General features: G+C 37.5%; 1 protein-coding gene across 1 annotated transcript in view; it reads right to left on the reverse strand.

The window, feature by feature from the left end:
* Positions 1-25141, reverse strand: part of itgb6 (integrin, beta 6) — a 39985-nt gene continuing 14844 nt past the window's right edge. The window contains exons 6-17 of the mRNA XM_007237337.4: positions 24675-24840; positions 24411-24572; positions 22153-22248; positions 19925-20014; positions 16930-17064; positions 16141-16406; positions 13290-13441; positions 9213-9435; positions 7586-7680; positions 5007-5120; positions 3573-3739; positions 1-3418 (exon numbers count right to left, since the gene is read on the reverse strand). Of these exons, the coding sequence (XP_007237399.3) occupies positions 3329-3418; positions 3573-3739; positions 5007-5120; positions 7586-7680; positions 9213-9435; positions 13290-13441; positions 16141-16406; positions 16930-17064; positions 19925-20014; positions 22153-22248; positions 24411-24572; positions 24675-24840 (1756 nt within the window). The 3' untranslated portion in view covers positions 1-3328. The remainder of the gene's footprint in view (positions 3419-3572; positions 3740-5006; positions 5121-7585; positions 7681-9212; positions 9436-13289; positions 13442-16140; positions 16407-16929; positions 17065-19924; positions 20015-22152; positions 22249-24410; positions 24573-24674; positions 24841-25141) is intronic.

The raw sequence follows: 25141 nt of genomic DNA on the forward strand, positions 1-25141 counted from the left end.
TGACCCAGCCAAAATCTCCAACTTTATTCCAACATTAGTTCAAAAGTGAACTTAAAATATTAAAAACACAGCATGAGGCTCAGCCTCATGCAGCCAATCACAGAACAGTTTCATAAACCTGTGTAAAATAAACACACACATCACACAAAATCAAAAACCAGAACCCACCCAACCACCAAGTCCACTCCAGTGTTCCTCAGACCTGCAGGAGCTGATTACAGTAACATCACATTTCATCACAGTCAGAATCACACTGTTCCACAGCAGTGAGTAACAAATAAAAAAAACTCATTTAAAACATTAAAAATAAGCTGGTGTCTGTTTTTTTAATGTTCTGTGGATTCCCTTTTCTTCACTTCTTTGTGAAAGAAGCGGTCACTCGTGTCAAGATGGTGAAATACGCTGTTTAACAAAACTTTAAAAATGAGGAGATAACGATACACTGAATATTCAGCTAAAGATGCAAAAATCTCAGACAAAACCAAATAATTTATACCAAAGGATTTTGTACCCTGTTCATATGTCTTTTGTGATAGTTTAGTAATATTTGTTTTGACTATTTAATTTATGCAATGACAAAAAGTAGCAAAATGAAAGAAAACCTGCAAAAAATACACTCAGTATTTAGTATTTAACCAAATGTTTCATGTTGTTTGGTCTTGTTCTCCCTCCCATGATATTTAATGTCAGTGCATCCCTATTAGGAACTTCACTCAGTACACTAATTATGCCATAGTTCAATCTGACAATATAAATACACATTACCTAAAAACAGAAATTGCTATTATTAAGTTCTAGGCTATTATTAACATAAATGCCCGTATTAGTATATACTTGCTTTGCTATTTTGACCATGCGTGCACATAGACAACTGGCTGCATTGTGAACGTATTGGTTTACGTACTTGCCTGTGTGTGCTGTGTGTGATTTTGGAGGCTTCATACATGCAGATGTTCCTAGCCCCTCTTTAAAACAATGGCTGCAACCTATTTGTTTTGACCCAGTTTATTTACTTTGCTCCCTTTTTTCCATCCTACATGATGAGAATAATGTTGATGGCTGTCCAAAATTGTTTCTAATATTGATAAAAATGTTTGGCTTGTAAGCGCTGCATCATTGCTAGGTTACCTGTATGTGGCGGAGGAATACATGAAGAGCTTCAGTTACAGTGCATTACTGGCTGACATGCTCTTTCCGCCAGAGAATCTCTAGAGAGGAGAATGCCCCCTTAAAAGATCTGACTCGGGTTCGATGGACCACCAGAGGGCGCTTTTGAGTGAGCTGATACAGAACAATGTCAAATGTTTTAGCACCATAGACATAATACGTAAACTTTTTTATGTAATCTTTTAGCTTGTTATAAACCCTGTTTGTTAGCTTGTTATAAAACATGCTCTGGCTGTAGCTCCAGGGGGCATATTTTAGCGATCTATAAGCGAGCCGTCAACAGTGCGTCGTGCAGCTTCATTTAGGTCGTGTCAGTGTGTATTTTGTATCGCGAGAATGCCAAAAGTACGTTTTGGGTGACACGAAATGTGCAAAAGGCACATACTTATTCTCTTAACTAATCATGGGTGTGTTTTGGGCGAAACATGAAATAAACCAGTCAGTGTGTCAAGTGTTGCCATTCACTTTAAGAGCCAGGTGTGCTCTGACTTTGGCAGATTGGTATTTTAACAGCGCAGCGCTTCTCAGCACTGACCAGCGCCTTCATGCTGTAAAGCTGAAGGTGCACCTGTGTTTTCCTGTTTTTTCCGTTATTAAGATACTAAGAAATTATAATACACCAGAAGTTGCCCTGAACACACCTCACTTTCTCACCAGCATAGATATATTCACAAGCACTGTTGTTATTGAAACAATGCAGGCGCAAAGCACTGAGAACTGTTGGCAGAGGGACATTCATTAAGGACTCAATCAAGGGCTTCCTCTACCTGTTTTGCTTTTCAACACCTCGCGTACATGTTGTATTCATTTCTAAGGACAAGCCCAACTAAGTATATCTCAAATCCTGTAGTAGACCAGGTCTAAAAGAGTGAACACTCACGCTGTGGTGTTAACGTTAAAAGTGTTTCATTATTTTAAGATGCTAGTCTATTTTTAGACGCTAGCAGAAGTGAAGTGCTTTAGTTTTGTAATAAAGTATTATTAAGGTTATACTGAAGGTACGGAAAGTGGTATGGTGTTACGTCTACTACACACAATGTTCACCAGGTTTTACCCTGCCTGTAGCAGTGCCATGAATTCATTCCTTTCTAAGACCTGGAATCAAGTCACAGAACATTGCACAAATAAATATATATGTACAGCTCTGAAAAAAGTAAGAGACCACTTAAAATAATGAGTTTCTTTGATTTTACCAAATTAAAAACTTCTGGAATATAATCAAGAGGAAGATGGATTATCACAAACCATCACACCAACCTGCTTGAATTTTTGCACCATGAGTGGCATAAAGTTACCCAAAAGCAGTGTGTAAGACTGGTGGAGGAGAACCAGCCAAGATGCATAAAAATTGGGATTAAAACCAGGGTTATTTATATTTATTTATTTATATTTCTGAACTCTTAAAACTTTATGAATGTAAACTTATTTTCTTTGCATTATTTGGGGTCTGAAAGCTCTGCATCTTTTTTTGTTATTTCAGCCATTTCTCATTGTCTGCAAATAAATGCTCTAAATGACAATATTTAGAATTCGGGAGAAATGGTGTCTGTATATTATAGAATAAAACAACAATGTTCATTGTACTCAAACACATACCTATAAATAGCAAAATCAGAGAAACTGATTCAGAATCTGAAGTGGTCTCTCAATATTTTTCAGAGATGTATATATAAAAGGTGTGTGGAAGAACAGTTTGGAGTGTTACAGAACCATGTTCAGTACCAGAGAGCAGTACAAACAGAATGACAGTACCAAAAAAACATTAAATAAAAGGACATTAACTACAGGAAGAGGTGTTCCCTTAGGCCAATTCTAATAATAAATTATAACTACTCTAAACTACTTTACTGTTTGTATGTTTTTTTTACTCATACTAATACAAAAATCCCAATAATTCCAGGTTCTGACTGATCTTGATTTTTTAAAAACCATTAGCAGCACTTATATTTACAGTATAAAAAATGTCCAATGCATGTTTCTGAGGTGTAAACATGAACAAAATATATAAACCACTGAAATACAAATAAAAATCCCACACAGAGAAATACACACAAACACACAAACACACTTAGGCACACACTCTCTCACACACACACACACACACACACACACACACAGTAGTCTACATTCTGTACATTAAGTTAAACTGACAGACAGCTCGTCAGTATATATCCACCTTCGGTCGGACAGTGTTTTTATACGCCACATTCTTAAAGGTTGACGTTGAACTCCTGAACAGTGGGTTTGTTCCCTGTGAGGATAAAAATGTGACATAATTAAAAATAAATAAATAATGAATATACTAAAATAATAAAACAATAGATTCATTTTCATCAATTAAACACATGCAGCTTCAAAAAGAGTTCAAAAAGTTTTGTTGACACGTTTTGGACTAAATTACTTACTGACTGCCATTTAGCTTTCGCTCGCTCTGCCTCAAACTTGGCGACCTCTTTTTTGTCATGGACAGACACCAGGAACTTCCAGACCACCAGCAGGATGATCCCAATAGTGAGCACAGACATGCACACACCCAGAGCAATCACTGGGATGTTCGGGGGCTGCGGACAGTCTGCAACACATCCAGATAATAATTTTATTTCAGATTTTTTTCCCATTTTCTCCCAATTTGGTTATCCAATTGTCCCACCCCTTTGTGCGTCCCCATCACCAGTGGCACCTGCGACCCTAGGAGGATGCGGACGAGCACACGCCTCCTCCGACAGTCACCCCTTTTTTCGAGCTGCTGCTGATGAATCATTGCCTGAGCAGCTAGCGTGCACGGAGGAAAGCACAGCGGCTAGGTTCTGATACATCCGCTCACAGACGCCTTGTGCCGCCCGACGCCACCTTCAAGCGTGATGGGGAGAGAGTGTCATCTACCCTCCCAATGGGAGCAGGGCCAATTGTGCTCCCTCTGTGCGCCGGCACAGATAAAGAGTTTTAACCAGATATAATATAAGGTGAAATAGCACCAGATATAAGGAATGTTCCCGATCTGATCATGTGATCGGTAATTTTCAAAGGATCGGAATCAGGTGGAAAGATACGGCTTTTATTTCCTCAATTTAAGCTCTCATTTAAACCCAGCACATTACAATATTCTCATTTAAAAAGCATCAAAACAAGCCTGAAATATTAAAATACAGTAAAAAAAAGTCTAGTCTAAGTCTACTCTGCCAGGCCTAAACAACAGTACACTGTTCTCCCTCCCAAGTATACAGGGAATATCAGCACTTAAAAAAATTATCATGATTAATTACAGAATTGTTGTTGTCTAACATTTTTTAGTTGGTTTATTTAAGAAAATATGCCTATTTAAATGGAAATTACTTACATGACTATTTAGTTCTTTTTTATTTGGTGCTAAAATTTAATTTTTTGTACCACTGTTTAAATAATAATTAAATAAAATAAAATTAAATAATAAAAAAAAACAGCTTAAGTAACAAATTGGATGTGTTCTTTACTTTTTTTCAGCACTGACAAAGTATTGGATCGTGATTCGGTATGGGCAGATAATGACTCGGACTCAGGAGCAAAAAAAATAAATAATTGAAACATTACTTCCAGATTTGTCACATAAATGGGTTATCCACTGACATCACATCCAAATTCAGCTCACACAGCTCAGTCCAGTGTTCTTTACCCACAAGACAAAAGTCACTGGACATGAAACGTCAGTGTACACTACAAAGGGTTCTTTAAATGTTGCCATAGAAACTCTATTTTTGCTTTCATAAAAAAAACTTTATCGGTAAGAAATGTAAATGTACGTTCATGCTAAGATTTTCCTGTGTAATGTTTTTTTTTTTCACAGATTGGACGGTGGATCTTACCGAGGTAAGCTTTGTACACAGTGTTCCCTTTATCACCCGTCACCAAATTAAAGGAGATGAAGCACTCATTCTCACTCTGGACAGTACAGGCAACCACTCGACTCGCTTCAAACTCTGCAAAAAAGAGAAAATAGAGCTGAATGTGTTTATGTGTTCAGTGATTTGCAATTGTTTGGACACAAATAAAAGATTTACTCGATTTCTCAAAGTTATAAGGGTAAAGAAAACATTTGTTTAATATTTTAGCAAATTATTTAATTTTCTGTTTCAGATTCAAAATTATAAAAAAGAAAAAGGGAGGCAAATATCTGGGCATTCTATAGATTTGCTTTGACTCCCAGTGCCACTGGCTGCAGCATTAACACACAGTATCCATCCTCCCCTGCACTCTTTTTTCATTAAAAGTATTTCTGCTAATTGCTTATTCTATTTCCACTATATGGAACTGAGGACAAGAGTAATCTTAACTTGGAGAAAATATTTAAATATTTACAGTAATAGAAATTTAATTATAAGTATCCAAATATTTGACACTCGTTAAAAGAACTATGGAGGGTCACTGAGGGATGATTTGTTAACCACACTTACTTGCTTGATTATAAACAGCTCTGGAAAAAGTTAAGAGACCACTTCAGTTCCTGAATCAGTTTCTCTGATTTTGCTATTTATAGGTAAATGTTTGAGTAAAATGAACATTGTTGTTTTATTCTATAAACCAATACCATTTCTCCCAAATTCCAAATAAAAATATTGTCATTTAGAGCATTTATTTGCAGATAATAAGAAATGAACAGAAAAGGCTGAAATAACAAAAAAGATGCAGAGCTTTCAGACCTCAAATAATGCAATTTATTTGCATTTAATTCTTAATTATATTATTTATTTATTTAATTATTTAATTATTATATTCATAAAGTTTTAAGAGTTCAGAAATCAATATTTGGTGGAATAACTCTGGTTTTTAATCACACTTTTCATGCATCCTGGCATGTTCTTCTCCACCAGTCTTACACACTGCTTTTGGATAACTTTATGCTAATCACTCCTGGTGCAAGTACTTAAGCAGTTCAGCTTGGTTTGATGACTTGTGATCATCCATCTTCCTCTTGATTATATTCCAGGGGTTTTCAATTTGGTAAAATTAAGAAAACTCATCATTTTAAGTTTTTTTTCCAGAGCTGTATATTGACCCAGAAATAACTGCGATACAATTTGTTATTGTCATTTTAAGACAATTTCATGCCACTTTTAGAAAATTCATTTTTTCCCCTTGCACCGTAATTGATCACAGGTCATTGCACATTGTACAACTGGCTAAAATACTGGTGTCTTGTCCATACAGGAATTTGTGTGATACACTGGTAATAAAATGAGTGTGACAGGCCCAGTGCCATGTCTCTTGGGGATTTCAGGAGGCTTTAGTCCTGGATCTGATTCAGTTCTTTTCTATTACATCAGCTTTATATGAAATTAATCTGTAAAGAAAGACCCAATATGTCACATTTCCACAGCAGCCTCCAGAGCAGAATATAATATTGTTCTTATGCTGTAACATTCCTGTGCAGGTAAAGCTGATAGTGCTGATATTACACCAGCAAAACAGAACAATAACTCTTTTATTCTGTTTCAGGTAAAATGATCTGGATCTGCTCCTCTCAGGCTTGCAGTGATGTCCTCTTCAGAAGATGACACTGCTTTGTGTGTCTCTATTGTATCTCTCAGCGGGAGACTAAAGACGCAGCCTGACCGACACCTCACTGCTCAGGCTGAGGACTCTGTGGAGTATAAAGGCCGGGTTCCAGCCGAGACACTTCAGGGTCTTGTACTCAATGAAGCTCAACAAAAGCCTCGTCTAGACAACAGGCGGAGGGGCATGTAGCTCTTTGTAGCGTGTCAATAGGCTAATCTTAAGGGAGTGTGTGTATGTGTGTGTGTGTGTGTGTTTGTGTGTGTGGGGGGGGGGGGCAGGCAAAACAAGAAATACGAAGACAAGTAGAACAATATCATAAAAACTCATCATCAAAATAATAACTGCATCCAGAAGGAATTGTAGAATTCTGCAACGTTATGCAGAAAGAAGATAAAGCTTACCAGGAACAATAAATGATTAAACACTTAATACTTATTTTGAAAATATATTGAGTTACACATACAGAATTAGTGTGTAATACATGTGTAACACAATATGCCAGACAAATTGGCATGTGCCTGTCTTGTGTTTCTCCCTGTTTTGGCTCCATATGCTCGTTTTCCTGTCTTGTGTTCCATGACATGTGCTCCTTTTATCCCTGCCTGTCTTATGTGTAACCCCGCCCCCTCATTACTCTCCCAGGTGTTCCTTGTCTGTGCCTGTGTGGTTGTTGTTGTTGTTTTTTTTTTGTGCTCACAAGAAGTTCATTTACACATGTAAAATGTTAAAACTAGCTGGTTAATTTTTTTACCTGGTATTTTTGCGCCCTCGACTTTTGACATTGATGTGACGCCATATTTCTTTACATTTTCTTAAGTTACAACTAAAAGCAGTGTCAGCGAGTCACAGTGTTGGACAGTCAGATTGTGAGGAAGATGTACACACTTACCTGTGGAGTTGCTGATAGTGGTGTGAACATTGTTACACTTGTGGACACACTCTTCTGAGAATTGATCAGTTTTTAGATAACACTCAACACAAGACCTGTGGGACACACAAACACACACATAGAAACACACAAACACGCACACACACATAGGCAGGTGAGCTTGTTGGAGTTCTCAGGAGAGGAGCTGGTTTTGTTTATGCTGTAAGGAGAAACGTTGGGACACTTTCAGCTGCTTTTCCCCATTCTTCTCTATATCTCTACATCAGGGAGTGAGTGACAGGTGAGCAGGCGGGGCGTTCGGAGGGAGGAAACGAGATATGGAGAACCTGTGACAGGCTTTTATACTAGCCTAAAACAGGGAAAAGAACCGGGACAGGAAGGTGTGGGATGGTGAAGACTAAAATCTGCTTCCTGAGTCACATGATGGTAGCTAAAGCATCTAATCACTAAATGAAGTACCACTGGGCAGCTGGACACATTTGTCAGTTCTGTTGTATTAGCGAACAAATGCCCACACTGGTTAACAAAGGGTTCTGCGATGGGCCACCCACCATCCAACCCAGTTATGCTCTCTGGGTCTCCCAGACTATGCTATAAACAAGAGTCATTTTTTGGGACTGAAATGAGTATAACTTAGATAGCTGTGCTACCTCAGAGCTCCACTTCTGTCTCTTGATTTTTTTTACACAATATAACCCCTGCAGTGCTTTACTTAATATGTAAAAACTGTAAATAAATGGGTCAATAAAAATCGTAAAGTTATTGATCATATCTCTCATGCCAAAAATGTTTGAACCTTAACAGATACAGCTCTGGAAAAAATTAAGAGACCACTTCAATTTCTGAATCATTTTCTCTGATTTTGCTATTTATAGGTGTATGTTTGAGTAAAATAAATATTTTTGTTTTATTCTAAAAACTACGGACAACATTTCCCCCAAATTCCAAATAAAAATATTGTAATTTACAGCATTTATTTGCATGAAAATGAGAAATGTCTAAAAGAACAAAAAAAATGCAGAGCTTTCAGACCTCAAATAATGTAAAAAAAACAAGTTCATATTCATAAAGTTTTAAGAGTTTAGAAATCAATATCTGGTGAAATAACCCTGGTTTTTAATCACAGTTTTCATTCATCTTGGCATGTTCTCCTCCACCAGTCTTACACACTGCTTTTGGATAACGTTAAGCCACCCCTGGTGCAAAAATGTATGCAGTTCAGCTTGGTCTGAAGGCTTGTGATCATCCATCTTCCTCTTGATTATATTCCAGAGGTTTAAAAAATAAAGCATGCATTTATTACAGGTTTGATCTGATTAGACACTTTTGCTTCCCGTGCTGCCTTATAAAAGCTCTCTCAGAGGTTACCACTGGGTAGCGCACCTCTTAGTGAGAGATAAACATGCTAAACATGCCTCTATGATTTTTGCCCAGTTGTCAGATTTTAAAAGGGGAATCACCAGATTTATCACCAATCCAGCATTTATGGGACCAGATAGGATGCCAGCTTCAGCAACCAGTGTAGTGTAGCAACAAGTGTAGAGCAGGATCTATATGACCAGCTGTAACATCTGTTGGTAAATGTGCTGCAGGATGCCATACGGAATGTGTGTGTATATGTGTGTACCTGGTTTTGCTGCAGATGTCTCCACAGGTAGGGCACTTCTCGCATTTATCCCCCGAGGCTCCAGGAACAGAACACACACATTTCCCACACACACACTTCCCCCGTCCACTGCAGACTGACCCGTCCGCTGACTCACACGCCTTGGTGCTTGAGCTGCAGTTACAGTACTCTCCCGTCCATCCGCTGTTACACACACACTCACCACAGTCACACTTGCCATTTCCTAACACACACACACAAAAACACAAACACAGTAATGTAGGCTACATATTTTTAGTAGAATACAGAGCACATGTAGGGATGTGTGTATTCATACTTTTATTTTTAAGGTAACTAGCTATCTTACACTGACTAGTTAACTATCATACTTTGAGCATGAATATTTAGCACACCTTGCTAACATGAGCTTTTTTAAGCTCTTGCTTAAAGAATAAATATAACATTAAAACATAACGCTTGAAACTGCTTAAAACTGGCGGGGTGGCTCAGACTAAGGTTTAGGGCACCAGCAGTCAGTCCAAAACCAGCTGACCAATGAAGATTCAAGGGAAACGCCTTCTTCTTAGCCCCGCCCACCCATGCAAACTGTGCCAAAAAACTCAGAAGCAAAAAACTGAAGCAGAAGTAAAAGTGAGATTCCAGAAGCAAAAGTCTTTAACAGAAAAATCCAAAAAATACACAAAAAATTCACAAAAAAACTAAAATAAAAGCAAAGACTGCCAAAATCCAAACTGAAATAATTTTCAAATAACTGCAAAGGATAATAAAGTAACCAAGTATATTTAAATATATATATTTTCTAGATATTTTATCTTTTTTGAATTTGCAACATACAATTTTTCTTTTTGATTTTCATTCATTTTGATTGCAGATTTAATTTTTTTACGTAAAACTTTTGGCACAAAGTTCACTTCATAGACATTTCTCATTTTCTGCAAATAAATGCTCTAAATTAAAATGTTTTTATTTTGGTATTTAGGAGAAATGTTGTCTGTAGTTTATAGAATAAAACAACAATGTTCACTTTATTCAATATTCCTATAAATAGCAAAATCAGAGAAACTGAACTCAGAAACTGAGGTGGTCTCTTAATTTTTTTCCAGAGCTGTATATTTGCCAGCTTACATGTATGAATAAATTATAATAAAAAATAATAAAAATACAGAATAAAAGGTTACTACTAAAAATGCATTAACATTCAGATATTTTAGGACAGTAGCCAGGTGCTGAGTAAACTCTCTGTTCTATTACAGTACATTAAACACAAAATTCAATACTAAGCTGAAATATAAAATCTGCCCATATTATAGATATGATAAAGATATGATATAGAAATGAGCTGGAAGAGTTCAGGGTTAATAATTCCAGTATTTCCAGTGAACTCATCACTTTGTGTTCTAACCTGTAGAAGTGTAACAGCCTGGCTTCTCGTGACAGGAGCTTCTCTCTGACTCAGTCTCACCTGTCACCTGCAGCTCTGAGCATTTCCTCAGGGTTTGAACCAGATTGTTGGTTTGAGTCACTGACAGCGTTAGAGTCCCATTACTCATCATAAACGCTGTTGATTAAAACGGCAGTTACAGGCAGGGGGCCGGTTTACTGACAGGGCCTACAGGGCATGTGTTCAGGGGCTCAGACCACCAGGGGACAACATAGACATTAAGTCATAAGCCATTTACACAAACGCTGAAATGTCATTGGTGTAAGAGTCTGAATTTGAAAACTTTAACCTTTTTTTTAGATTTGAAATTATGTGTTAAATGTTGACTGTTGGTGATGTTGAAAGTTTAATTTAGTTTTTGCGTTTTTCTTTTAAATTATTTATTTTTACCATTTAATTTAGTCCTGTTTTTATTTTTATTTTTTTTATTTATATATTTTTGTTTATTTAATAGTTACTTTTAGGTTCATTTATTTTTTTTAATTCATTTTACTTTTTCTGTTTTAACTTTATCATTTATTTCCACATTGTTTTCTTCTTTTATTACTTTTCTTACACCTGTTTATTTTAATTCTCATTTTACCTTCTTTATATACTTACTGTAACTTATTATTTTTATAACATTATCTTAATTTTATCATTTTTTAATTTAAGTTGTGTCTAATTTGTTTCTTATTAAATGCTTTTATCTTGCTTATTTTCCCCTGTTGTTTACAATAAGGATTTATTATTGATTGACACTAATTAAGACAATATTAAACACTACTCAATTCTAATGCTTAAGAATGTTGTAATTAATAACACATTTAGTTAATGACTTTAAAATGATTAATAATGTCTTAAATAGTGTCAATAAATAATTAGATGAGCTATTCAGTTGTAAGTACTGTTAATTACTGTACCATTATTGTAACGTGTTACAACCTTTTTCTTTTTTAAACCATGTTTATTGTAAATGCTCTGAGTGTTACATTGAAAATGAGGGCCACTCCAATGTACCCTCAAGTCAAAATAAAGGTTGACTGATTGATTAATGATTGATTACAGATTATCAAAACCGACAGGCGGTAGTTAAAAAAGTTGTTACATAAAGACTATATATTTTTTTTAAGAAATTCAATTTAGTTATTAGAGTTTAATACCTACCCTTATGGTTTGTGTGAACAATTCATTAAGCTAATAAACTATTCTATACATGCTATGTATTTATAGACCCTGTTTATAAGCTAATTAATATGTATTTAATAATAAATGCACTGTATGTTTTTAAAAGTTTCTGATCCATTCTCATTTTCAGACACATTTATATTGGTCATTATGTTATGCTTGATCGATGTATACAGTATACAAAATCCAATATATTAATCCAGTACTATTAAGCTCTGGAAAGCTCTGGAAAGAATAAAGAAACCACTTCAGTTTCTGAAATAGTTTATCTGATTTTGCTATTTGTAGGTATATGTTTGAGTAAAATAAACATTGTTGTTTTATTATATATATATATATTGTCACTTAGAGCATTTATTTGCTGAAAATATTAGAAATTACTGAAATAACAAAAAAAGATTCAGAGATTTCAGACTTCAAATAATGCAAATAAAACATTAATTTTCATAAAGTTTTGAAAGTTCAGAAATCAATATTTGGTGGAATAACCCTGGTTTTTAATAACAGTTTTCATGCATCTTGTCATGTTCTCCTCCACCAGTCTTACACACTGCTTTTGGATACATTTATGTCACTCCTGGTGCAAAGATTCAAGCAGTTCAGCTTGGTTTGATGGCTTGTTATCATATATCTTTCTTTTTAGTTACATTAGTTTTTTTTTGGTAAAATCAATATAAATAGCAAAATCAGAGAAACTGATTCAGAAACTGAAGTGGTCTCTTATACGTTCGAGAATATATAAAGACGTATATTGAGCTGTTTATATTTTTAGTACATTCTTACATTCTTGTTGTAAACTTGCTTAAATGGTGTTTTTATTTTTTGTTGGCTTTTTTGCAGTTAGACACATTGCATGTTTTAAGGTACTTCTTTGCTATGAAACACCTGACTCAAAATCCACAGGGACTCCACAAGCTTCCAAAAATGATATTTTTCCTCTCGAAAAACATAACTCATGCCATAGAGAGTTAATAATATGCATTGTGTATCGAGAACAGTAGTAAATTGTTGGATCTTGCAAAGATAATATCTGTAAGTCAGTAGATACTGTATTGTCATGTTAAATGAAAATAGTGTGGAGTTTCCGTTTGTATCAAGCAGCAAAAATGTTGTAACATTTAATTAACTCTGCCTGGCATGACACTACACATCCTGCGGTGTGCCCACTGCTCATGCCTGCACTGCCATAATAATGCTTTATATTGTGCAGTTCTACTTTCACTAGGGTAAATAAACTGATACTGATCTGCATACCTACAGCACTCTTCATCTGTTATCACACTCAACACTGCGCCGCAGAAACACTCCCACTATCATTACAGAGTGTGGGGGTACTGTCAGGATGGCATGTAATTAGCAGGATGTTGTTTTTTCATTAACGCTCTCTCGGCTGAGAGATCAGACACTCCTCCCTGCAGTCGGCTGCGCTGCGTTTGTGTCTGCGCTGGGTTTTCCGAATATCTGCTCACCTCCACACAGTTTCCCTCTGAACCTCAGGCAGGAGAAGTCGTCACACTCGCAGTATTTCCCGTACACACGCCCGAAACTGGACGGGTGGCACACACACTGCCCACAGAAACACTCGCCCTGCCCGCTGCACATCTCCGCACCCTCCTCCGGCCTGTAACAAATACACACACGGACACACACATTGGATCAGGAAAGTTTGAAGTTTGAAAGTTTGAAAACCTGCCCCCAAGCTCATTGCTACCTCACACCCTGTAAAGAGTCTATTTTCACACCTTTTGCCTGCGTTGTTTAAAAAGCAAGGACGCTCACAAATATATCAATGCCGATGGCCATGGTGGTCTGGAAGTGAGGTGTGTTCAGGTTCATTTCTGACGTATTGCTATCTTGGCAAAGGAAAACACAGGTGCACCACTGACTGATTAGAACCTACTGTACAGGGGTTGGACAATGAAACTGAAACACCTGGTTTTAGACCACAATAATTTATTGTCCTGACGGACAGTTCTGGTGGAAACAGGAGAGTTGAGGTGCTTATTGAATTCTGTCGTGATTTGGGCAGCCATGGTTTTATGTTTTTTGAATACAATCCGGGTTAGCACCCGAACATCCCTTTCAGACAGCTTCCTCTTACAGCGTCCACAGTTAATCCTGTTGGATGTGGTTTGTCCTTTTTGGAGGTATGCTGAAATTACCCTGGATAACGTGGCTCTTGATACATCACAAAGACTTGCTGTCTTGGTCACAGATGCATCAGCAAGACGTGCACCAACAAATTGTCCTCTTTTGAACTCTGGTATGTCACTCATAATGTTGTGTGCATTGCAATATTATGAGTAAAACTGTGCTCTTACCCTGCTAATTGAACCTTCACACTCTGCTCTTACTGCTGCAATGTGTAATTAATGAAGATTAGCCACCAGGCTGCTCCAATTTAGCCATGAGACCTCCCACACTAAAATGACAGGTGTTTCAGTTTCTTTTTTTTCCAACCCCTGTAGATAACAGTCAACCTTCAGACGTTCATTGCTATCTTGGCAACACATGAACTTCACATGCGCAACAATAGTGAACAGAAGACAAAATAATTTAACACTGCTCTTCCTATAAATCATCTGCCTGTACACCTTCACAGCGTGAACGAGCAGCTCATTTTCTTCTGCTGAGATACCAATCCACAAAAGTCAGAGCACACCTGGCTTTTAAAGAGAATGGCACACTGATTGATTTATCTCACATTATGCCCAAAACACACCTCATTTTGAGTCGGCAAGGTGCATTTTTTGCATCCTTACGATACCAAAGACACAATGACACGCCCGTTATCAAGCTAAAATAGGCCTAAAATCAACTAATTCACATTAGTTTCTGTACTTGGATTAATAGCAATAAACTGAAATACTAAATACTGCAATAATGTCAGCAGTGACATAGAGAGTCAATGGTAAATATGAATTCCTTCCTCTTTGTTCTAGAGACAATTACGGAATTGTTCATAGCAGGGCTGATAGCAGGGAAGCAGAGTTTCTTCACAAAACATCCTCAGTTATGAAACCACTGCCTGATGCCTATCAAGTGCTATCAAATCTATTTACATATAACATAGTCATAGCTAGTTTTCACTGTTTTTTTTGTTCCTTTTTTTTAATTGTTCATCATGACCAACACAGATCCCCCCACACTGTATGGTAACATTTGTGGTACATAAGTCTGATCAATTTTTGCATCTAAATGTGTATAAACAAAGAAAACAATCTATTATATTACAGAGTTTGTGAATTTTGTGAATTTTACTACCTTACTCTACACTCTTGGTTTATCCCATACTGAGAGTAGGACAGAAATAATAAGATGAAAAGGACTGATACCATGTGATCCTAGGCAGCATGCAAATGTGACGTGATGAAATGACACATATGCAAATTAGTGCATTAGGTCATCTAGTGACATTTAGCAACGTTTCAGGCTGGTTTTGTCTGTCCTACTTTGAAATAATTTCCCAGCAGTGATCATCAGTAGATTACTCTACAGTGAACCAGTTCACATTAAAACACAATGACTTCATTTATACATCTACACTCTGAACTCTGCAGAAAACTGGAAATTTCCCCTTAAACTCTGCACTATGACTGAGCTCAGTGCAGCACTGACGGGCTATTCCACATTTTTATTATACGTTGATTCAACTCAACATCACATTCAAATGTACAGCTCTGGATACATTAAGAGACCATTTAAAAATGATGAGTTTCTTTAATTTTACCAATTTAAAAACCTCTAGAATATAACCAAGATGAAGATGGATGATCACAAGCCATCAAACCAAACTGAACTGCATAAAGTTTTGCACCAGGAGTGACTAAAAGTTATCCAAAAGCAGTGTGTTAAACTGGTGGAGGAGAACATGCCAATATGCCTGAAAACTGTGATTAAAAACAGGGTTATTCCACCAAATATTGATTTATTCCACCAAATATTAATTAATTTATCTAAAATTTATGCATAATAAAGTAATTTCTTTAAATTATTATTATAAGTTTTATAAGTAAATTCAACTTACCCAGACTTACATAGATCAGTAAGTGTTAAATTGTATTTTTTTAGTCTATTTTAACAAGGATTGGTTTCGTTAGATAGTTAAAATAAAATCCAGGTTCTCTACAGACCTGAGATCTATAAGTTTCCTTTTTTAACGCTCTGAGCTCAGCTCAGGAACGCCGTGTGCATCAGCTGATGGGTTAAATGTATTGTGTTTAGTACGGAACAACACGAAGCTTAGCTGTACTGTGGTCTGTCAGTTCAGTGTACTCTACGCAACTTCTCTAGTAACAGAACCGTGTTCCTCTTTCTCACCTGCAGTCGCTAATCTGGCCTTCAGTATCGTCACACTCACACCTGGGCCCCATGAATCCAGGCTGGCACGCACACACGCCACAGTCCAGTGCCCCGTGCCCGTTGCTGCAGTGTGTGCTGTTCGGCCTGGCGGTCCGATGGCATTCGCACACACACAGTGACTCCAGCTCCACCTCTAGCGTGTCCTGGAACCCGGCCGGCCGCAGGGAGAAGCGCCGCGGACTGTCCAGACAGCTGGCCAGCTCCACTGTCACGTTAAACGCCACCTGAGAACAGCAGATCGCACTTAGTAGTGTACTAAGGCTCATGTGGTATGGCCTAAGGTTTTGTTCTTAATGACATTTTTCCTCTTACATTACTTTTACTTTTATATTTTAAGTAGTTCTGTAAAACTACAGTGTATTCATTTATATTAGTAAATAACAAATAACTAAACTGAATACAACAGTTCCTATTAAATATAGAGCCAACATTATGAAATTAACTTTAATGTAAAAGAGATGATCAACCAAGTTTCTGTCTGACTGTTAGCTTTAGTATGAAATGTATTTCTATTTCTATTTATGCTTAAAATGGTAGTATTAACAAAAACAATGAACAAACGATTTAATCTTTGTTAGATTACATTCTTCATATTAAAAGTAAAAATGTTCAAGTTATTTACAGGGTTAAAATGTGTAGGTATTATTACTTATAAATAACATTTATATAGCATTATATAATAATGTTTATGTATTTTGTTTTGTAATCTCAGATGTATGGTAAAAAAAAAGCAGTAGGAAAGCTTACTGTGTCTCCAACTTTGACATTTGTGCATCGTTTGGTCCCAGGTTGCACTGTACCATCCTGACACAGAGCAGTGAAGGACATCTGGAGATGTTCTGTGTCTCCCAGCACTTCCAGCTCAATCTCAGACCTCAGCTCCTACCAGTCCAAAAGAGCAGATATTAGCACTGCAGAGGATGTAGGGTGGGCTACTGTCAAAACCTGAATAATAGACTAAAAAATATGGAAAACAACTAAACGTGGACTATTTATTTTGACTATAATCTGTGTGGAGGAAGAGGCGGGGCCGGTTACGGTAAGAGTCATATAGTTTTCTTTAGATGGATTCCTCAGCCTAATTCCAGGTAAGGGAGCTAGTTTGGCTTTGCCCCAGCCACAAGAATCATGGATATTCATTGGCTTGTTATTGTAGCTAACCCGTGCGGATGGTGGACGGTAAGTTTATCGCATTCTGGCAGGGGCAGAGACATTAATAATGTAAGTGCTATTAAGACGGTTTGTCAATTCACACTACAATAATAATGTGGTACAATACGCATCTCTGATCACCTCAGAATGTGATTGGATTATGATTACTTTTTATACTTCTACATACATTCTATACTTTGTGCCGGACCCTTATAATCGGATAACCCTGGTTGCATGATAATGTCAGCTGTGAATAGGGTTCAAGTCATTTCCAAGGGTTTACTGACTAATCTGTAATGCAATGCATCAGTATTAGCCTACTATTAGACAGTGTAGTATGAAGTAAACACTATGAGAACAGTTTCCTTGTAACACTGAAAGAATGACTTTTTACAACAGTTCTCACAAATCTGATTGGATCCGGGCCAATCTAAATCAATGTCTAACTGACTCGACTCAAATATGCCGTCATGTTGGCAGCGTTGTGAGCCGTTAGTGAGTCATTACTGAGAAATGAGAGATATGCTGCTTTACCCTGAAGGTAAAGGAGAGCTGAGGTGAACCCTCTACCTGACTGCTCTCACACAGGCCCTCCGTTCTAAACAGGAACAGCAGAAAACACCTTTTCTTTTCTTTTTTAGCTCGTTTTCACACCTGAAAGCTTGGACCAGAGTCTGACGCAAAGCTTCATGTGTTTGTTACATTGTATACTGTATATTTACTCCGGGTAGATTTGGTTTCACACTGCAGTTTAGAGGCAGAGCACATCAAAGGGCGCCACTAGGTCCTGTCATCATCACTTATGAGGGCAGAGTCTCCCTATACTGTACTTCACACTGATTATGTTGTAGAACGATGAAGCATGTTGTCAATTTGGCAAGTTGCTTTTCTAGGTTTCTAGGTAGCCAAATTGTGCCTCCCTGCCGAAATCTGACCTCCTTTGAGTACAGGTGCATACGGTAACAGAATAAGCGCTTCTGTTCATTAAGAAGGTTGTGTATATCTGTGGAGTATAAAGCTGCATTAGCACAGAAAGCTGAAAATTTGCAGCTGTTTTCAGTGGGATGTGCAGCACAGATGTTTTGTGCAGCAAACGCATTCTTATAGCTGCGAGCAGCGAATGCTGCACATTTCTGCATGTGTAAACAGCATGGAGCAGCAGAGACAGTGTTTGTTCATAGCACTATATATATATATATATTATCTGGCTAATATGTTAGATTAAACTGTGCCTTCTCAGCAGTTTAGCTCAATTAAACAGAAGTAAATTTGATAGCTGGATCAGATCAAGACCAGATCACGTTCTCACCACAAGCGAACTGCTACAAAAAAGAAATCTGTGCGTTGGGTGGGGGAGATTATTGTGGAAGTTGGGGACAAAGTTTTCATTACAAGAACTCCACAAAAAAACAACAACTTTTGATCAGAATCGGGCACCTATGGGTATAAATACATTGAATATTATACGAGTGGTGTCCAATCTTCTTCAATTTTTGAATTTTCTGCTGCGGATTCAGCATGGGAAAAGCATTTGGGAGTATGTATATGTTGTATATATATATATATTGAATCATATATTGGAAAATATATTTTTTTCATCATCTACTGCAGTACAGACTACTGAGTCAAAGTTATTAAAGAATTGGTTATTTAGCGTCACTGGCTAAAATACTGTTCACTGCTGTATGTGAAAAAAATACAAATAAATGCAATAGTAGATTTCATGATTAAATTTGGTTTAATTATTATTAAAAAAAATATATAAAAAAATATAAAAATTATTATTATATTAAATATTATTGAGGTAAAGTCCATTTATTGTATGATAAGTCGATAATGTAATTACTGTGACAGGCCTAACCATGGTAGATACTGTATAATTTACAGTAGTTACTGGAAACAACATGTTATATCTTTCATATTCAGTCACTGCTTTATTAACTAAATAATAAACTATTATAAATAAATAAATAAAAAAAAATAATTTCAGGTGTATTTTTCCACAGAGATCTTAAGAATTAACAATATTTAATGTCACCATAAAGTATGACAAATATTAATAGCTATAATCCTACTTTAAAAAAAACATTAGACCAGTTTCACACAGTACACCGTCTGCAGTAAAGTCTGGGGTGGGACGGACGGGTGCAGGGTGGGTGCAAGACGGGTGCAGGGCGGCTCAGTTCCGGAGGATTCAGATGAAGCAAGTTATTAGAGAGAGCTCACAGAGGAACGTGGGGTGGGGGGGTGGTAGATGGAAACATCAAACAGTCGAGAGAGAGAAAGAGCGAGTGCAGAAACGAGTGCAGGCATGCTTCACCAACATCCCGACACCGAGCGAGAGAGCGAGAGAAGTGCAGGAGAGAGAGAGAGAACTGCAGAGGAGAGAGAAAGAGAGAGAGGGATGAAAGATAAAACACACAGCGCTCACACTCGCCTTCCACAGCTCAGCTGATTCAGCGGATTATGGACTAACGCTTTACGTCTCTACAACTTCCTTTTCACAGCCCCCTAATTAATACTGCACACTTACCCTTCAACTACTGTCACAAATCTCACACAGACCTGCAGGCCAGCACCGCTACCGTACCTTATATGCAGTCATGATCAGATCCAGAATGTTCCGGGAATCCTCTTCCAAAACCCCAACTGTCGCTCCCGGAATCAGACTAGCATAATTCTGTGAACAAGGAAACAACAGGTAACTAAAAAAATAAAGTTTTACAAAAGCTTTCTGATCAAAAACAGAGCTGGTAACATCTAGACCTGAGAATTGCCGAGAACTTGGTGATGTGATATGTTATTGCTTCGAGGGCCGCAATGTGGCACTAAAAGGACCACAGAAAATATGGAAGAAGTTCTAACTCTTCTATATTACATTATTTTCCGTTTCATCTATTTATTAATTTATTAACCTGATTTGCCAATATCTTAAAAATATGTGCCTTAATAAAAATAATCACAGAGAAATGTTGCAAAACCTGAAATTTTTGTTTTTTACCCCATGTAGGGTCGGGGGTGCGGCCCGTAGTGAAACATACCAGCCATAAAAGGGGGCTCCAACTAAAAAGTTTGAAAACTGTTGTAATATGCATCAAGATACAGGACTTATATAGGACAATATATTGCGATACTGTAAGCAAGGCAATATAATGTAAAATTTTAATAACTGTTGTAGTAAAAAAAAAAAATCATATTTATATTTATCATCACAGCATGCTCAGGGGAAAGCGCAGTGACTCGGTTCAGATACATCAGCTCACAGATGCCTTGGACTGATCGACATTACCCTTTGGAGTGATGAGGGGAAAGAGCATCATCTACCCACCCAGAGAGAGCAAGGTTAATTATGCTCTCTCAGGGCTCCAGCAGCTGATGGCAAGCTGCATGACCGGCATTCGAACCCCCAATTGACCAATTTCTGACAACAATATTTACATACATATTTACAGCTGATCATGGATAATATAAAAAATCAAGAATAAGCAGTGCAAAATAGAACACACAGAAATTGGGAGTAAACAAATAAACATATTGAACATACAGAATATTGAACAGATGCATCTTATCACAATGAAATATTGCCTCAAATTTGAACAATGGTTCAACACCCCCTATTTTATGTGGATTATGTGTTGAAAAGAAGAAACCCATTGGGAAAATGTTTCCATACTTAAATGACATGTATTTTTCCAGCCCAATTTAGTAATTTTCCAATTTCACATTTTTCAAGTGATGTCATAGGCCACAGGTGGGCACATTTAGGGTAACAGGCCACATGAAACACAGCAGCAGAAACACTTATTTAACACAATGTGAAACACAGACTGTGTACAAGTATATACACTGATATATTTAAGTTATATTCAGTAACATCACTGCAGTTAAACTATTTACTGCATAAGGGAATTAAGTCTGTACTGTATTGGACTGTTTCAGACTGTCTTCCTCAGACATTTCTACAATAGTTGATGACAAAATCTGGTTAATACACATTTCCTTTACTGACTTTGTAGAAAATCCAGTGCCTGAATGCAATCCCAGCTATTATTACTCTAAATAAGCACTTACTCATCATTATTCATATTTATACAACTTTATCCAGTTCAACTGCAAAGATTCAGTTCTAAAAAGGGGTGTGCCATATTATATCGTGCACAAAATATTGTGACAAATAATACTGTAATTTTAAAAATCCATATTGTGATAATAGCAGTATTCATAAAAGTATGATATTTAATTTTTTTGCTATATTTCACTGTTTTAGAAAATACACAAAGGTTTTCTATTGAATGTTTGAAGCTAATTTTATTTTAATTACATAAAATTAACACATATATTGTTGCATTAGTATTTTATTAAAATTAATAATATTTTTTCATATTGCTAAGAATATACCCATATCACAGAAATATCCTTTTATACCATGTTATAATTTTATGGCCATATCGCCCACCCCTACTCCTAACTTTTACACTACATATTAATTTCATAAAGAGTATAAAATATTTCACAGTTCATTTCATAAGTCTAAAATATAATCACTGAGTAACAGGCCATGAGGTAAAGCAGAAAAACAAAGTCTGTACAGAGAAGCAAAGAAGAAAACGTGGTCGCATTCCTGGTATAGATGTTGGGTGAGATACGGTTCGTGTTAGAGCATGTTCCCCACAGAACTGAATACACTCACAATCGGACCATCTACCCCATTCTCGCTGATACACACCGCTACCTCTTTCTCTCAGCGGCTTCTCGGGTTTCACTGCGTCTGAAACCTACAGCCGTAGATCTGAAAGACCTGTGTGGGCGTGACCTCACCTCGTAGTTCTGTCTCTGATTGGCCGTCACTGCGAATAAAAGGAGGATGTTGTTTTCCACCAGCTTGTCTATCAGCTGCCCTAAGGTCGGGTACTCCTAAACACCAGAGAGAAATTACACAGACTGAATCACAGACAGGAAGCTGGCATCACACAGAGTTTGAACCAGGGGGCAGTGAACGCCCTACGTCTGGAACTGGTCTCTTCAAACAGGGTCATCAAACAAGTTTGACCTGAGGCCAAACTCTCACAGAGCAAATACTCTTTGTGTTATCAACACTCCACCCCTACTGCAAAATCTGCAGGAACTGTGCGAGAGTATTCAAGACAATTAGGAACCTCTACGACTCCACCCCGAGACGTCTGAGACAATTCTGTGTAAATATTGCTCATATCAGTCTACATTTTTTATCGGTTATTGTTCCTTGTAATTTTTTTTTTTTTTTTTTAATTTTTCCCATTTTCTCCCCAATTTACACGGCCAATTACCCAACCCACTCACTAGGACTCCCCCTATCTCTAGTGATGCCCCAACACCAGGAGGGTGAAGACTAACACATGCCTCCTCTGATACATGTGAAGCCAGCCACCGCTTCTTTTGGAGCTGCTGCTGATGCAGCATTGCTGAGCAGCATCACAGCGCGCTTGGAGGAAAGCGCAGCGGCTCGGTTCTGGTACATCAGCTCACAGACACCCTGTGCTTCAGACATCAACCTAGGAGTGATGTGGGGAGAGCGCCATCTACCCACGCGGAGGGAGCAGGGCCGATTGTGCTCCCTCTGAGCGCCGGCAGCTTGATGGCAAAGCTGCATGAGCGAGGGTTGGAACCTGTGACCTCCTGCTCATAGTGGCAGCGCTTTAGACCGCTAGACCACTCGGCGCCGTTCCTTGTAATTTGTATCTTCTGTTAGAATAGCATTGCAATCCGACACTTTCTTCCGGATGTAAGTATTTTTTGATGATGAGTAAATTTTGAGTACATTTTGGTCATGAGCCCCTTTTTTGATGATGCTTCCACACCAGTAAAACAATATAATCATCACTCTTACTAAATGCTTGACCTGAAAGCATGGGGTTCTTAAGAGCTTTCTGGGGAGTGTATTATTTTATTACATTTATACATACAGTTATATGTACACATTAAAAATGATTACAAACTCAACAGTTATTAATAGAGGCGCTCCAGCAAACTAAGGTTCTGCCACTATAATCAAAGGATCACTGGTTCACTGTGCTGAGACAGCACAACTGGCATCTCTCTGGTATGTTACACGACACTCTCAACTCCACAAAGGTGTCTGTTATTAGAATTTGGTGTATTAGAATTTGGTCGCTGTGCTTTCCCCCCAAATGCACTGGCTACCCAACAATGTTGCATCAGGGGTGGTTTCACATTTGTTGGTGGAGGCATTACATGGGCTAGCCTTCACTCTGTAGTGTTGTGAGCATTACTAGTGACAAGAGGAGTCCTAAAGAGTGGGTTCAGTAATTTGGCCTTCCAAATTGGGGGAGAAATTAAAAGTAAATTATACTGACTGGGGATTAATTCCTAATTTGTGTGACTTTACTACTACACATAGTACAGATTCATACTGGATTAAAACCAGTCCTGAATCAATAACTCCATAACATGATGTCTGGCCTATTGCATAGCACACTTTTCCAGCCAGGTTAAAAGAGAATGGTGGCTAAGTTTTGTACAAAAGAGGTTAATTTTTTTCAGTGGTTGCTGTTTATGAAACACTAATAAATTACTTTATTACTTTTATTAATTTCGGTCATTTAATGATGTAAAATACAGCTCTGAAAATAAAATAAGAGACCACTTCAGTTGCTGGATCAGTTTTTCTGATTTTGCTATTTATAGGTAAATGTTTGAGTAAAATGAACATTGTTGTTTTATTCTATAAACTACAGACAACATTTCTCCCAAATTCCAAGTAAAAATATTTTCATTTAAAGCGTTTATTTGCAGAAAATGAGAAATGGCTGAAACAACAAAAAAGATGCAGAGCTTTCAGACCTCAATTAATACAAAGAAAACAAGTTCATATTCATAAAGTTTTAAGAGTTCAGAAATCAATATCTGGTGGAATAAGCCTGTTTTTTATTAATGTTTTCATGCATCGTGGCATTTAATTTGGTAAAATCAAAGAAACTCATCATTTTTAAGTGGTCTCTTAATTTTTCAAGAGCTGTATAACGTTAAAACAGCAAAATTTAAAAGATGACAATTCAGAAACTGTAGCTTCATCCTACCAGGTGTCCCGCCATGGAATACTCATTGTTGCTGTCCAGGTGACACTGTCCATCGTTAGGAATCACAATACCCGCCAATTTACTGTCCATTCCAAAATGGGAGTCATTGTCACTGACAAAAACCAACAAGCGCATGGAGCCGTTACGCCACCCGATCTTGTCCTGCAGGGGGAAATTCCAGGTGAGTTCAAAAGTGCAGGACACAAAATGCCTTTTTTTCACAAAAGCAGGGTTCCAGTTACACAAAACCAGAAACAGTCTTACCCCACACACTGCCACCTGCATGATGGCATCAAAGCCGCATTCCGGATCGTCGTTGTTGGCCGAGACGCGCTGCTTGGAAATGATCTCGTTGAACTTCTCTGTGCTGCCGGTCAATGGAAGGATGTGTCTGTATCCGAAGGTGGGCAGACAGGAGTAATCCACACTACTGCAGAACAAAAATAAATACATTTTAGCACTTTAAATTAGAGCCTTTTTTCATCTTAAAATTCTTAGTATCAGTACACTACATATACGCTTCTTAAATGTCACATGACTCAGCACTGAAACGACACCGTTATGGGTGGTGTGTTAGTGTGTATATTTTCTGGCATGAGAAGATCGGACACAGCAGTGCTGCTGGAGTCTTTAAACACCTCAGTGTCAGTACAGTGTCCAGTGTGAGCCTGTCATAGGCACTACTGGATGTCCAACACTGTAAACTGTGCAGCAACAGATTCAGAGCTTCT

Source organism: Astyanax mexicanus, chromosome 16 (assembly GCF_023375975.1).
Source record: "Astyanax mexicanus isolate ESR-SI-001 chromosome 16, AstMex3_surface, whole genome shotgun sequence".
NCBI classification, from domain to species: Eukaryota; Metazoa; Chordata; class Actinopteri; order Characiformes; family Acestrorhamphidae; genus Astyanax; species Astyanax mexicanus.